The 13840-nt window shown below is 39.6% G+C and overlaps 3 protein-coding genes across 7 annotated transcripts; 2 read left to right on the forward strand and 1 right to left on the reverse strand.

Moving 5' to 3' along the window:
• The first annotated feature begins 1204 nt into the window (after nucleotides 1-1204).
• On the forward strand, nucleotides 1205-3776 carry LOC109540721. 4 transcript variants are annotated; one of them, XM_019909179.2, is made up of 7 exons: nucleotides 1205-2022; nucleotides 2073-2261; nucleotides 2363-2486; nucleotides 2622-2849; nucleotides 2902-3017; nucleotides 3072-3161; nucleotides 3218-3776. In XM_019909179.2, exons 2-7 carry the CDS (start codon nucleotides 2090-2092, stop codon nucleotides 3439-3441), a joined length of 954 nt encoding a protein of 317 aa, XP_019764738.1. In that variant the 5' UTR covers nucleotides 1205-2022; nucleotides 2073-2089; the 3' UTR covers nucleotides 3442-3776. The 4 variants fall into 4 exon arrangements, with proteins under 4 accessions (XP_019764738.1, XP_019764736.1, XP_019764734.1 ...); XM_019909177.2 differs by having other exon boundaries at nucleotides 1206-2022; nucleotides 2069-2312; XM_019909175.2 differs by having other exon boundaries at nucleotides 1207-2022; nucleotides 2073-2312.
• A 1331-nt stretch (nucleotides 3777-5107) lies between these two features.
• LOC109540714 lies at nucleotides 5108-8202 on the forward strand. Of its 2 annotated transcripts, none has more exons than XM_019909169.2 (9): nucleotides 5108-5217; nucleotides 5268-5344; nucleotides 6370-6521; nucleotides 6576-6769; nucleotides 6819-7026; nucleotides 7091-7242; nucleotides 7298-7499; nucleotides 7562-7869; nucleotides 7923-8202. In XM_019909169.2, the coding sequence occupies exons 1-9, from the start codon at nucleotides 5181-5183 to the stop codon at nucleotides 8144-8146; spliced, it is 1554 nt and encodes a 517-aa protein (XP_019764728.1). In that variant the 5' UTR covers nucleotides 5108-5180; the 3' UTR covers nucleotides 8147-8202. The 2 variants fall into 2 exon arrangements, with proteins under 2 accessions (XP_019764728.1, XP_048517054.1); XM_048661097.1 differs by having other exon boundaries at nucleotides 6579-6769.
• On the reverse strand, nucleotides 8199-9687 carry LOC109540715. Its single transcript, XM_019909170.2, has 5 exons — nucleotides 9594-9687; nucleotides 9217-9539; nucleotides 8966-9159; nucleotides 8717-8900; nucleotides 8199-8659 (listed from the first exon to the last, which is right to left on the reverse strand). Coding segments are annotated over exons 1-5 (1047 nt in total). The 5' UTR covers nucleotides 9596-9687; the 3' UTR covers nucleotides 8199-8315.
• Nucleotides 9688-13840: the final 4153 nt, after the last annotated feature.

The raw sequence follows: 13840 nt of genomic DNA on the forward strand, positions 1-13840 counted from the left end.
TTCATATTTACTGAGATATCGCACTTTGACGCACTAATGAGCAACCCTGTATATCAAGGACATCCATATCAAGGAGAATCAACAACATTGACCAGACGAAATAAACAGACCAAAGGGTCTTTACAAAGAATAAGAAGAAGAAGAAATTACAAATAGATTCGTATTGTCCACCTTTGCCATTTTTGTGGTCTCTCAAAAATTCATCAACTCTCTGCGTTATTTTTTCAAACGTCCATTTCCAGGAATATTTTTCCCCGGACGTAAATCAACGGTTTGTTTCGTTCGCGTCTCATTAGATTTTTCTTGATTTTCTACTGGAATCGAAGTGATTTTGATTCGATTAATCTGATTATTTGTTGACCACAAACGACGATATTCTGAAAGAATTGTTCGAGAACGCAAATAAAAAGATCGTTTCGTTCGATTCCCGTTATATCTTCCTTTAGTGTGTGCTTTATGACTTTTATATGGGCTTTTTACTGGCGATCAGCACGTTTTTCAGTCATGTTCCAATGAACAAGTTGGCATTTTTTTACTCGCAAAAAGCTTCTTCGATTTTAGTCGGTGTGTTTCCCAATTTTTATAGAACTTGCAAAGTCACAAAACGTTTTCTTTATTGTCATCTTAGACGGTTTTCAAAGTTCTTTTCCTCTTTTCCTGTTCTTTGTAATCAATTTTCCAATTATTGCAAGCAATGTTTGGTTACCAAACCGAGTGACTTCAGCTTATGGAATGGCCATCTGTATTTTAACTTTTTTTAACCTGTTGCTTTTGCAAATAAAAATTTGAACGGTTGGGGCATATTTTCACATGAAAAGCACATACTTTCCAGCTATTCCTTCGATTTTTGAGGATTTTCGCTAGTAAGTTTTTGGCCCACACCCACACAAAAACTGATGGCACCATTCAACTCAGCACAGAGAACATTCCGATTCTTTTATTGACTTTCAAGGTTGCAAGAAAACTAGAAAACTATCTGCTTTCTTCCACTAACTTTTTATGTTTTTTGACGGTTTTTGCTTATAACTTTTTTGATCGCCACGTGGACAAAAATAAGGGCGCCCCGGAACTCAGCAGCTGAAAATGCGTGAAAAAAAATATTTAAAACACAATTGAATTGATTATGGCCGTTACAGGCCCATTGAATGTCTTTTTTGGCTCATTTTTCGAGAAAATTTAGTCTTAGTCTTTAGTAGGTTAAACAAATTAACAGGTTTTTCCCATATAACATAATCGGGAAGCTTGAGATGCTTTGAGGCACCTGAGGTGAGGAATCGATTTTGAAAGTCCAATTCCTCCTTTTTGTGCGATAATTTTCAGAGCCTATAGAAGTGATTGTCACACGGGGAGGAAGTCCGCGTAGAAAAAAATTATGGTCCGCACTAATGACCACCATTTAACGTGTAGTATCTCCGGATTTCCCATTCTTAATGAATCACCCTGCATAATTATCCAAGGGACATTGGTGTCACTTCACAGATGTTTTAACAAAGTAGGTCTTTCTGATGGTGATTTTTGGGCAGTTTGATCTGATACTGGTTGGCAAATTAATCGAAACGTACCTACTGAAGCTTTAATGGTGAACTTGCATTTCTGTTGCAAATTGCCATGCAGCAGGGTGAATATTTAAAAAAAAACAAATAGCCAAAAGGAACAAACTCGGCCAAGACCTGGATGCAAATGCACCGTACACTCAGCCGTGGTTCTACCTAGGTGTCTAAATACTATGAACTGGTCAAAGTACTACATTGAGTAAACTCTCAAAAAAGTCGCTCAATAACAACTAAAATACATACATAAAAATACAAAAACATCCCTCCTTGACCTTCGAGGGTACGCAAACAATGACCTAGGGTAGGAAACTGAGCCCGACCAAACAAACGCGAGGGATATCGAGTGGCGTCGCGACGCTTTTGGGGGCGCTTGCGCCCCCTCTCTAATCAATTGGGGTGGTTTTCACTTTACGCGTAGTGGCTGTGACAAGTGTTTCGATCCAACACAAAGCCTTAGCAGGAAAATTCTGTAAGGAAATTTTTGGCTATTTATTTATGCGAGTTTGAGCGCAAAGGTAGTTTTAGCGGCTGATTTCATGGCCTGTGTGAGTGACTGTCTGGACATGTCGCCGCCTCCAGACACCATTCTCTTTATGCCACCGCCTCCGGCTCCTCAATTCTTGTTTCCGAATCTGGACAGCTACAATGCGACCAACTGCTTTGCTACCCAGTCTTGTGATGCTGCCACCGCTTTCCTCAATCACAAAGGTAACTTTCGCAATCTGGACAGGATCGAGTACATGGAGATGCCCAGCAAAGGTAGACATCGCTCTACATCGCGAATATTGACTGAAACGAACAATTTCCAGAAGCTGAAGCCAAATGGAACGTCTCGGGAATTGGCGATACGTGGCTTCTAGTGCTCGTTGCTTCTTCCATTGGCGTTTTGCTGCTGGGCGCTTTATTGGCCATGTTTTTGATCAAATGTCGCGAGTAAGTATCTAGCTAGGACATAATATCCTACAAGGTGTGCCAACAATAAAATCTCGGCTACACCTAATATAGTAATAAAAAAGTGTTCGATATGGTTCCAACCTATTTGAAACTTACTGAATAAACTTCTTGTAGGATGCATCTATTCGGTCATACAGAGCACTGTTCATTGCACACCAGTTCACTAAAGCACTTGGAACCCAGAGATTGCAACACTCTGCCAAATGGGAACAGCAAACTGGGCCACCCAATGAATACCAGCTTCTACACGCCCACTCCTCGCTTGCAAGACAACCGGATGGTGTGGGCGGCAATCACACCGAGGGGAACCGAACATTTCATTTCCGAAAACAACTATTCCCGGTAGGAAGAACATTTGTACTTTTCCTGCGGGTCTTTAACTGAAAACTTCCAGAAACTTGGTCTGCTATGAACCTCCTCCGGAGGACCACTATGAGTCCATCGACAATCTGCCGCCTCAGCGGCGGCATGAAAACAGCAACCATGTAGCTTATTATGGGTATCATAAAGGTGGGAGTTTTGCCAGCCTCCTGATAGACAAAATGAATATTCTTTAAATTCCAGAGTTTGACTACGATGACCCAACCCCACTGATCGAACACTATCAAATGGGCGACATCGAGTACGTGGGCGACCATCAGTATCAAATCATTGGTAGGCAAACAGTAAAATCAACCGAGAGCTTTGCAAACCCGTGGATTTTCTTGCAGGCAACAGCGATATGAGATGTTCCAGCTTGGCACTCAACCAACAGTCTTTAGCCAGACACATTCCGATCCTGAAGTCCAGAGTGTCTTCGCCCACGCGAATCGAACACCCCAATTTGCCGCCTCTCAATTTGCTACCACAACGAAGCGCAAACAACACGCTCAAGAAAAATTCAATCAACTACCGCACCATGGATCCAGGCAAACTGTCCAAATGTGGCCTTTAAGTGCCTGGATTTGATTATTGTTTATTTATTTGTTGTTGGTCAAGAGTATTGGTTTTAAAACCATTGGCATCAAGGACCAATATACGGGGTGTCTAGTGCCTGTCCAGGATGAATATTCGCTCTTTTTGTGGAGATATACAGGGTGATTCATTAAAAATATAAAATTTTTGGTTGATGGATCCTAGACACTCTGTATATTATACTTATACTTATTGTGTTAATTGTGTTGTTTCGGTCCATTTTTATACTGCTTTGAGTAGGCTGTTTTTATATATATTCAGAGTGTCCCGTAAGAACATGATCAAAAGGATACTGCAATATTCTTTGCATCAAAAGAACACGATCTGACCTAACTTGTATGAACGAAAAATGTCTGGCTCCTCTGCTATTGATGGTCAAAGTTCTTCAGAAAAATGATCTTTTGTGAAATATCGGGAGAATGGTACGATGTATTTTAGTGATACTCGCTGTGAATTTGTTCTTACGGAAGACTCACAAGTGGTGAATTATTGAGTGTCGCACAAAAACTACCGGAACTTTTTAAAAGGTGGATGAAATCAACTCATTTTTTTAGTTGATGCACTAATCATTTATTAACAATTTTGTGCTATCTGTAAAATCTTGTAGCATTCATAGTTTTTGCGAAAAAATGTCTCTTTTCTTGTCACTTAACAATCTTAGCCATTAACTGCAAATATCGTGATACGAGGCATAAATTAATTGTCAATCAATCTCACAAATTCGTTTCGAATTACCTTTTCTAATGAAGAAGTCACCGACATGGTCAAAGTGTTAGGGTCTTGCGAAGACAACTTGCGTGAAAGCGTACGCGTTTACGCAGCGCATATTTGTAGTTAATGTCTAACATTGTTAAGTAGCAAGAAAACAGACTTATTTTTTTGCGCAAAAACTATGAATGCTACACGATTTTAGAAAGGGCACAAAATTGTGAATAAATGATTAGTGCATCAACAAAAAAAAACGAGTTGATTCCATCACCAAATAAAAAGTTTTGGTAGTTTTTGTACCACGAGACTCAAGAATTCACCACTTGTCCAAAACCGCTGCACTCGGTTGTTTCATCAAAATATGAGCCTTACATAAGTACAAATTCACAGCGAGTTTCACCAACATACATGCTACCATTCTCCCGATATTTCAAAAAAGATAGATTTTTTGAAGAACTTTGACCATCAATAGCAGAGGAACCAGACATTTTTTGTTAATAAAAGTTAGGTCAGATCGTCTTCTTTTGATCCAGAGAATACCGCACTACCCTTTTGATCATGTGCTTACGGGATATCCTGTATATTCAATATTCGCGTAATCTTTCGGTATACTTAGGCTTTGTATAACTTATTATTGGTGTTTTAATATAACCGTTAATCACTAAAACATTTTGATGTGTTTTTATCGGATACATATCTAATCATTGCTTTCTTCGAAAAAAAGACGCTTTAGTCAACAGCTGCGTTAGAAGCGATTTCAGAGAAAATTTTCATTTTATGATAAAACACATGCAAGTTGCGTTGTTGTTTTGCAATGAGTTCCTAATCTAGTTATTAATGTTCAATTATTTGAAAAATCGCCACCAATTGGAAAGAACATTAGCACTGAAACAATGAGCATTCGTACTTTGAATAAGCGCAATAAAATCAAGGATTTTGGGTATAAAAGCTTGCAACCGCCCAATTCAAACCAGTTTTTGAAATACTTCCATCAACCCAAAAAGTCTTAAAATGTTAGCGATTTTGCCGATGGCTTGTCTATGGGCAGGTAAGAAGACATTTGCGCCATAAAACAGTCACCTAGAGTGTTGGTTTTAGGATTTTTCGTTAGAAGTGAGGCCCATGACTTTGTAATCCCAATTGAGGGTGAGGAACTGCTTTATAAAACTTCAGAGGTAAGTCTTGGCTTCGAAAAATTGAAATTTGTTTTTGATGATTATATCGCATTTAATATTTGTTATTTCTTCTTCCAAGCCGACTAAATTTGGCGTTTAGCCGGCTTAGCCGTTTAGTTTTTGAGGAATACTTTCCACATCGATGTTGTCATTAAAAGGCAAATACAAAAAACTGGCTAAATGTTAATGAGGCAGATTAATTTGAAAAAGAGCGTTGCCGAATTTCTGATCTAGTTTTTTGCATATATCTAAGTTTTTAATTAGAACGATTTTTTACTATCTTTCCTGTAGCCCCTAAACACTCTCAGGTCTATTATTTAGAGAATATATTATGATATTAAGACTTTTAGCCAGTTATTTCAGGGAAAGCTTTGCGGCCACGCCTGCTTGTATGGTATAAAACAAATTGCGGTTTCAGGGCTCCAAAATGAGTCAAATTGGGCCAAAAGCTGCGGTTTCAAAGCCTTGAAACGCGAAACAATGTAGTAAAATCTCACTCACCAGTCGGTTTTCCAGTAACGAATACAGATAATCCAGCACTATAATCTGGGAGTCAACAAAAAACTGCAAAAACTCCTGGGAACTCCAAAACGCGCACTTTAAGCCCCTTAAAAAACCGTCACTTTCGGTGTATGCCATTCAAGCAAGCCGTCTTGACAGCAAACGTCAGACACAAATTAAAAAAATCGCGTTTTCATGACTAAAATTGCACTAACTGTGGGGAAAATAGCACAAAACACTGCAAGAAATCTTAGTTTGGTGGAAAATCAGCACTATACTGCAGGAAACCCGAAAAATCATGGAATTTTTTCGAATTTTTATGGAGCGGTCGACCAGCGTCCGTTGACAAGTGAGTGACAAGAAAACTGACGTAGATCTGCAAGGTTATGCCTCAATTTCCATAATAATCTGACATCGTTTGCTCGAAACGACTTCAATAATATGTTTTTAATACATATAATTTGATGATTTGCTTCAAATGCGAAAAGTCCGGGAGAAAATTCGAAAAATTCCAAAATTTTCAGGTTTTCACTAAACAAATCGCCGTAATCAACTCCAGTGCCCAAATTGGTGTTGTCCTGGACCCTTTAGGAGATCGCGTTCTCATCCTGAACGGAGAAACTGGCAGAGGGGTCGTTCTCAACAAACGCCTAGGCTTTGGAGTGGAAGTGGAAAGGTTTGCTTGAAGCCCTTAAAACTAGAAAAATGTTCACTTTAAACCCCCCGATAGTAGCGGCTGGTCGATTTATAAAGAAAGCCTGCAGGACTACCTGAAGGATGTGGACATTGACGGTCTGGTGGATGAGAACGACGATAGAGAATTCCAGTTCGAAGTAGCATCGGGGGGCGAAGCCCGAGCTTTCATCCACAACTCGCTGCGGCGATTTGCTCCGGATTTCCTGGCGGAAATCCAAGAAGATGCAGGTGGGGGTGCAGTATTTTCGAAACAGATTATAAAGGGGGTTTCTTTTAGGAGACCTGATAAGTGGAGTGCTGCGCTTCTTCGGCTTTATAATCTATCCCTTGAAAGTAACTCTTGCCCCCCTGTTAAATATGGTAACGACCAGTTGGGTGGTCTTCAAAGGGGGCTTTTTGGCATTGGTCAACATTTTCAAATGGATTGGCAAGCTGGTCGCGGCCATCCCAGGCGGAGTGGGAATGTTAGCAATTGCGGCTGTTCAGTAAGACTCCAAAGTCCTTCAATAACTTCGACACTTTAATAACTCCTGTATTTTATTAACGCAGACTCCCGTTGTCTGCAATAATAGAGGCTGCCGACGGCGCCAAGGCGTTCTTCTTCATACTGAGAGCGATAGCTCGCAGTCTCAACTTGATGAACGTTTTGAAGTTTGTCCTAACATCCGCCGCTGAAATAACCAAATTTATAGTTGGTCTAGGTAATTTATCGGTCAAACCCCTTAAAAACTACCCATCAACGACGCCCCATTTCAGGTGGTCTGGTCGTCAAGGGAATCACGGGCATCTTCAGCATAGTTTCGCGACTGTTCTCATTCAACATTTGGAAGATCGGATCGGCCATCAAGGGCTTCACCGAACTGATTCTGACCTTCATAAGAGGAGACCGGGTGTCTCATGACACCGTCAAGAACAGTTGCAAGGAGTTGCTGACAATCCCCAACGAGCAACAGACTCAGTAAGTCTTCCTTTACAGTTTTAAACATCTACCAATGTCTTCGCAATCTTGCAAACCATCAGGTTTGGGAATGGAGAAGAGTTTCGGGAATACCGGGAGTTCTTGGGCGGAGTGTCCGGCGATGTAAGCTACAAAATTCATGGCGTGGTTGTGGCTCCATTCGTCAAGATTCTGACGCAAAGATCCAGCTCAGCAAAGGCCACCATTGTATCCGCCCTGGATATGCTCAATCCCTTGGTTCCGTTCCATGTTTCGCTTCCTCAGCTTCTGGTGAACATGGTCAAGTCCCTCAACACCACCGAAGGGTCTGCCTATGTGGAACAACTGATGCCCAATTTGAGAATTCCCAAGGATGCGCTATCCGAAGCAGGCAAGTAAACTGGTAGTTAAAAACCGGCAAAGTTCAACTGCAAAATTTCGTAGGCAGCGTTTTACGAGCCGGCGTTCCGGAAGAATCTATAGAAGAAATGGTGAATCTCCCAGCTCCAGACTTGCTGAGGAAAGTGCCTATAGTAAGGGACATTTACAATGAACTGGATGAGGCGGCTCTTCAATACCGCAACGCATCACTGGACACTTTCCTGGAGAGCCACCATGTGGGCGAGTTGGTGGAGTTTACAACCAAAGCAATTGGTCTTGTGCGTTAATTGTTATCCGTCGATTAGGATTGGGGTGTTGAGAAGAATAAATAATCCAAACCACATTTGCTGATTGATATAAAAAAATCACAACTGCGAGTACATTCAAGCTTAGAAACTAGAAAAACCCTGGCAAGCAAGTAGCGAAAAAAATCACACAACCTTAAGTAAGTACTGGTTACTTATTTTTGAGCTTCATCTCGATCATTTCCTGCCAAGACGTCGCTTGGACCTTGACCGGAGACTTTGAGCAGTTCACGAGCATGACACTATCACTGTTTCCTTCAGGCTTCAGTATCACGAGGTTCTCCTCCTTTATTGCTTCTGAACCAATAGGCCCCTCAACGGAAATCGACGGCGATATGATTTTAAACAGAGTGGACTCTCTGCATGAATCGGTGAGCTTCAGAATCAAGTCCCCCACCTCCTTCAATGTGATATCTGAGCTGCCGCTGATGCGCGACAGGTGAATGTCTGCAGACCCTGAATTGATCACTGTGGACAATTGCCCATCAAAACCGGCTGAAATTAAACATTGCTAATGAGCGGCTGGTTAACGCTGACTGGTTAGGGGCTTACTGAGCGCCAGATGGCCTTTCATGAGGAAAACTTTGCAGTTTTTATGCACATTGTCAAGTGTCATGTTGCCTTTTTCCACCACAAAAATACTCTCAGTGCAATAGGAGGACTCCACAGACATGTTTCCTTCTTCCAGCACCTTCAGCTTCAGGTTCAATCCCTGGAGCCTCCCAGTGGAAATGGACTGCAGTATAAAAACATAGACTAAGATGCATTTAATGCGAGGAATGGAAGGATGCCCGAACTTACACCATTGCTTGTCTTTCCGGAAATATTTGCTGCTTGGATGTAGTTGTGCAAAACAATATTTCCATTGCTTGTGGATACGTCGATTGTGTCCCCTTGGAATCTATCCACCACCACATTCCCCTGGGTATTAATGTTGAGCTTATCACCATGAAAGAACCCCACTGAGACATCATTCTTCGCTTTGATATGCAAATCTACATAAGAAATTGGTTTTCACTGTTCACATGGCGAAACTTCTCTCAGCCACTTACTAGCCTTCACAGGAGCCTTGATGCTGCATAGAGCGTTGGGGTTCAGTCCTGTGTGGCCTTTAACAACCACCTTATTCCCATCAATGTAATGTTCGATGTCATTGTCGTATTTTTGGTCAGTTTGTAACAGGAACGCATTGGAATTGTGGTACTTGTGCACGTTCAAGGGCTTGATGCGAACCTTGCAGGCGAGATCCACATGAATATCGCAAAACGTCGGCACTTCCAACTGGGTTTTCACTATGGAAAGGTCCGAACATCTGCGGTATAGTTGAAACAGGCCAGAGGACCAAGCTAGGTTTGATAGCGGTTTTATTGATAACCTGAAAATGGGTATTTGTACGTGGATTAAGTGATGATTAGGCTGAGGAACGTACATTTTTATCACAGTCAATACATACGTGACCGAAAGCAGGAAATTCTTTACAGAACAAATGACAACAACTTACATAACCTTCAACGTTGTTTACTCACAGACTAACACAGATCGCAGAGGTTTTTCTCTGATCTGTGCAGACTACTCACTATTTAGACCTCTCACCATAGAGTAAGTAAAATATTATTTATTATTATTTTATTATTTATTTATTTATTATTATTATTTTACTTTCTCTATGCCTCTCACTCTATTTGCTGCGTTTTTGCGGCCCGCGCGACCAAGCTTTCAATTTGGCGCCAGATTCAATTTTCTTTTGGACTTTTAGGATTATGGGATAAAAAAATATGAAAAATAAATCTGAAACTATAAATATTCTAAATCTAAATGAGATGTATCTAAAACCGGAAATATCATCAGAAGGGTGGCTGGATCTGACTCCCACTAAATTCTTCATACTGACCTTAAAATATAGTGCCTTTTTACCTTATTAGCAAGAGCATCCACACTTATTTCCATTTAAGATCTTTATGAAAATAAGCACTGAAATACTTTGCTCATCATCTATGCACCGGGCTTGTCTTTATTTACGATTCGGGAGTTTGACCAACAAATATGATTGAGGGAGAAATATTTCCTACCGCTTTTCGAAAACCGGTAATGACCAAGACTGGCTTGTAAAAAGCACCAAATATAGCAATAAAGGGATATATAAACAATGGCACGGGTGCTGTTTGAACAGAAGTAACAATCTCAATTTGAATCAAGTCCAATGGAGTGAATAATGCGGAACTTGAAAAGCGTTTCCATTCAGGAACTCGACAGTTCCCCAGACTGAATCAACTTTGCATTTTATGTCTTTTTGGACCGAAAAAGTGAGTAATTTCCGATTTCTTTTTATAAATGTCTTTTCGGCAAAAATAATTTTATTTATTTGTGATAAGTATTACATTGTATGTGCTCTCATGTAGGCTAGAACTTAAATTTCTTGCTTATTTAGTAACATCACCTTTTTGCAATTGTTGAACTGCTTTGTAGATCCCTGCTTATCGAAGGGCTTCCTATCGTTCCATGTAATTGTTTAATTTAAACTGAAAGAGAAATACAAAAAGAAAAATATAAAGAAGATACATTAGAGAAAGATAAATTACAACCCTGGTTGCCATCTACTTCAACAAAATGAAACCCTGCCCGGATCCCGATCGCTGAAATTTCCTAAAACTCAGATTTTTCTTCCAAAATACCCAACGCCATTTATTGGCTTAAATTTAGAAGAACAGACGCAAGTCCGGTTATAATCTTGATCTGGACCACTTACACTCTGAAGGGTGCTGGAGAGCAAAACAACGGGAATGGTCGGACGGATCCTAGCCGCTGAAAATCCCTATCACGAATATTTTTGAAAAATCACTGTTTCTGTGAGTGAAATTTGTAAAAATAGCGCAAAATCGAAATTAGGAAGCCAGGACCATTGGCAGCCTCTTAAGTAGCTAGACCATCACAAAAAATGTATTCACTTACCTTGAGGCACCTTAGTCTGGAGTGATATTATTAAATTTCGAAACAGCAAACAATGAAATTTACCGCAAAAAACACTAATAATTTATATCTTTGCTCTGAAGCAGAACACCCCTAACTACTGAAAAAGATTCTACTGTGGAAAACCTGACCGTTTAAAGTCGAAAAATTGAGCAAAAAAAGTTGAAAATTGCAAATCTGACTAGTCCCTACTTAGAGTTCAATAATCGTTGAATTTAGAGTGTAATTCACAGCAGAAAAAGACTAATAATTGAAAGAGTGTTCGCAGTAGAACACCCATATTTTACCTTTTTTTTTTCTCTCTTTCTCTATTAAATTGTCGTTAAAAATCATTATTCATAATCATTGCCTTAATTAAATAGTTTTCATTAAAGGTTGATTTTTTTTATTTTTGTCCTGTCCGAAATTTGTCGTGTTGCAATGGCAACCAGGGAAAATGCAATGCCAAATAATGCAATTAGTCGGACGGATCCCAGCCCCTTAAAATGCCTACTACGAATCGTTTAGCAAAAAAGAAAGTGTTTACATTTTCAAATTGGGAAAAAACAGCCCGAAATCTAGATGGTTTGGCCAGGATCACACGCAACGTTTTAACGTGCTATCCTCCAATAATGCAATAAATAGCAATAAGTAATAAAAAATGTACTTATTCGGGCGGATCCCAGCCCCTGAAAATACCTAATACGAATCGTTTAGTCAAAAATAACTGTAATATAATTTTTAACAAGCATGTTTTTCACATCACCTCTGCGAAATGCATACTTATGCATTATAATACATATATGTATGAATGCTTGTTAAAAAAAATTGGAAAAACAGCGAAAATCTAAATGGGTTGGCCAGGATCACTCACGGTAAAAGTAATGCTAAACTTACCGAAAGCTGCATTGTACCACCTGGAACAGAAAAGAAAAATCTGTTTTATTACATAAACTTAGTCGAAAACCCTATGATTTGATTGCAAACAAAAGTAAGTAAGAAACTGAATAAAACTTGTTGTGAAATGTTTCTCGTAAACTCAAATCAGTTCAACCCTTCTTACCTGCTTTCTGCAAACTGGCGCCCCATCCTCCATTGTCTATTCATTAATACTCAAAAAGCACACATTACACGAACACACGATGAGAATCCACACAAAGTTGAAAATAAATGTGGATTACACTCAGCAATTAACAGGTAAGATGATCGACCATTCGTGCCTAAATGGCACTAAATGGGTCCTTTTTTCCCGTTTATGAACAAAGAACCGACGACCGATTTAGTTCCTCGTCCATAATAGACTGAACTGAATGTAGTTTCCAATAAACTAATGCGAAGTCAAGGTGTTTATCACATAAAAAGCGCACCGAGCTACAGAATTTACATAATTATAGAATCGTTTGCTCGGTGGCCCTTTGGGTGACTTTCAACAGTTTTTTTCTTATTGACGATTTTCTAGATTGTTGCTTTCTCGGGTAAAGATAAACAAACATCGCCTCTTCAACTAATCGTTTGCTCAATTGGCATGAAATGTAAAAATCCTTTTAGCTTGATCTATTGTGAGACGCTGCATAATTTTAGCAGATCCATCAGAATCAAATTAAACCATCCGTAATATATGCCATGATTTGTGAATGCTTTACTTTGATTGGACTATTAAGAGCGACGAAAAATTCGCACTTTTACTCAACTGCACGCTTTCCTTTAAAAACTCATAACTTGCCATTTGGAGCAAGTAGCAACTCGAAACTTTCACACCCTATAGAAGACTCATGTGGTTGACAGCGCTTAAATTTCCACTTCAATCGCACTAAAGTCTGATTTTTGAAAACGGTTTGCAAAATTAAAAAACGTGAGACCAATTAAAAAAAACGAGGTTTTCTGGGCTGAAATCGCACGAGGGGTCAGAAAAATAGCACAAAACTCTATAAAGGAACTGCCGTCAACGGAAAATCCACACTTTTGCGTAAAAAATTAAAAAAAGCTGCCATTTTTCCAAATCTGGATGGAGCGAGGCGAGCACCATTCTTTCCAAGTCCAAGAAGTGTTATTCTAATAAATACTGAAGTCGGATTTTGTTGGTTTTCATCTGTGCGAAGATACCGGCTAGAACTTCCAGCAAAACTCATCAATTACCAGGGAAACTTGGAAAACTTTGTCATTTCAGGCTTTCCTTCAAAAAATCGCTTTAGAGTCGTTCATCTGGACCATTTAAGCGATCGAGGCCTCATTCTGGAAAATATGCATATACGCAAAAAGTGTTTTAATCGCCGCTAGTAAGATCTCTTACTAGCAGATAGATATATAACATATGAAGATTGCAAATGCAATTTTTGAACACTCCGTATATGGTGCAGAAACAATTGAGGGATTGATTCAAGGGATCAGAAATCAGCCTTGTGGAGCCAAACGCGGCAATTTGTAAGGTTCAGAAGAATGTATGGAAAAATCGCACTTACCATTACTATAGAAGGTTTAGTAAGAATTAGTATAGAAGTCTTTAGAACGTAGTCAAAACTCCAAAAATTGCGTTTTCGGAGCTAAAATCCCACTACCGGTTGGAAAAATCGCACAAAACACTGCAACTTTTGCTGTCGGAAAATCAACTCTTTCTCACAGTAAAATGGATAATTAAGTACATTATGACCGAGTGAGTCGAGCAGCCCCTTTTCAATGCACTTAAAAACTCTCAAAACGCAACAATCTACATTTTAGTTCTAGTTTTTTGGA

This window comes from Dendroctonus ponderosae, unplaced genomic scaffold (assembly GCF_020466585.1).
Source record: "Dendroctonus ponderosae isolate FM_Combo_2020 unplaced genomic scaffold, Dpon_F_20191213v2 Dpon_F_20191213_1, whole genome shotgun sequence".
Lineage (NCBI taxonomy): Eukaryota > Metazoa > Arthropoda > Insecta > Coleoptera > Curculionidae > Dendroctonus > Dendroctonus ponderosae.

Bases quoted from the DNA above. Each gene is read 5' to 3' on its own strand.
- LOC109540721 (XM_019909177.2), top strand. From the start codon at position 2,090: ATGGCCTGTGTGAGTGACTGTCTGGACATGTCGCCGCCTCCAGACACC. The intron at 2,313-2,362 runs GTAGACATCGCT...AACAATTTCCAG, and splicing joins CATGGAGATGCCCAGCAAAG to AAGCTGAAGCCAAATGGAAC. The intron at 2,850-2,901 runs GTAGGAAGAACA...GAAAACTTCCAG, and splicing joins TCCGAAAACAACTATTCCCG to AAACTTGGTCTGCTATGAAC.
- LOC109540714 (XM_019909169.2), top strand. From the start codon at position 5,181: ATGTTAGCGATTTTGCCGATGGCTTGTCTATGGGCAG. The intron at 5,218-5,267 runs GTAAGAAGACAT...TGTTGGTTTTAG, and splicing joins GATGGCTTGTCTATGGGCAG to GATTTTTCGTTAGAAGTGAG. The intron at 5,345-6,369 runs GTAAGTCTTGGC...CAAAATTTTCAG, and splicing joins TGCTTTATAAAACTTCAGAG to GTTTTCACTAAACAAATCGC.
- LOC109540715 (XM_019909170.2), bottom strand. The intron at 8,901-8,965 runs GTAAGTTCGGGC...TTTATACTGCAG, and splicing joins CCGGAAAGACAAGCAATGGT to TCCATTTCCACTGGGAGGCT. The intron at 8,660-8,716 runs GTAAGCCCCTAA...GTTTAATTTCAG, and splicing joins GAAAGGCCATCTGGCGCTCA to CCGGTTTTGATGGGCAATTG.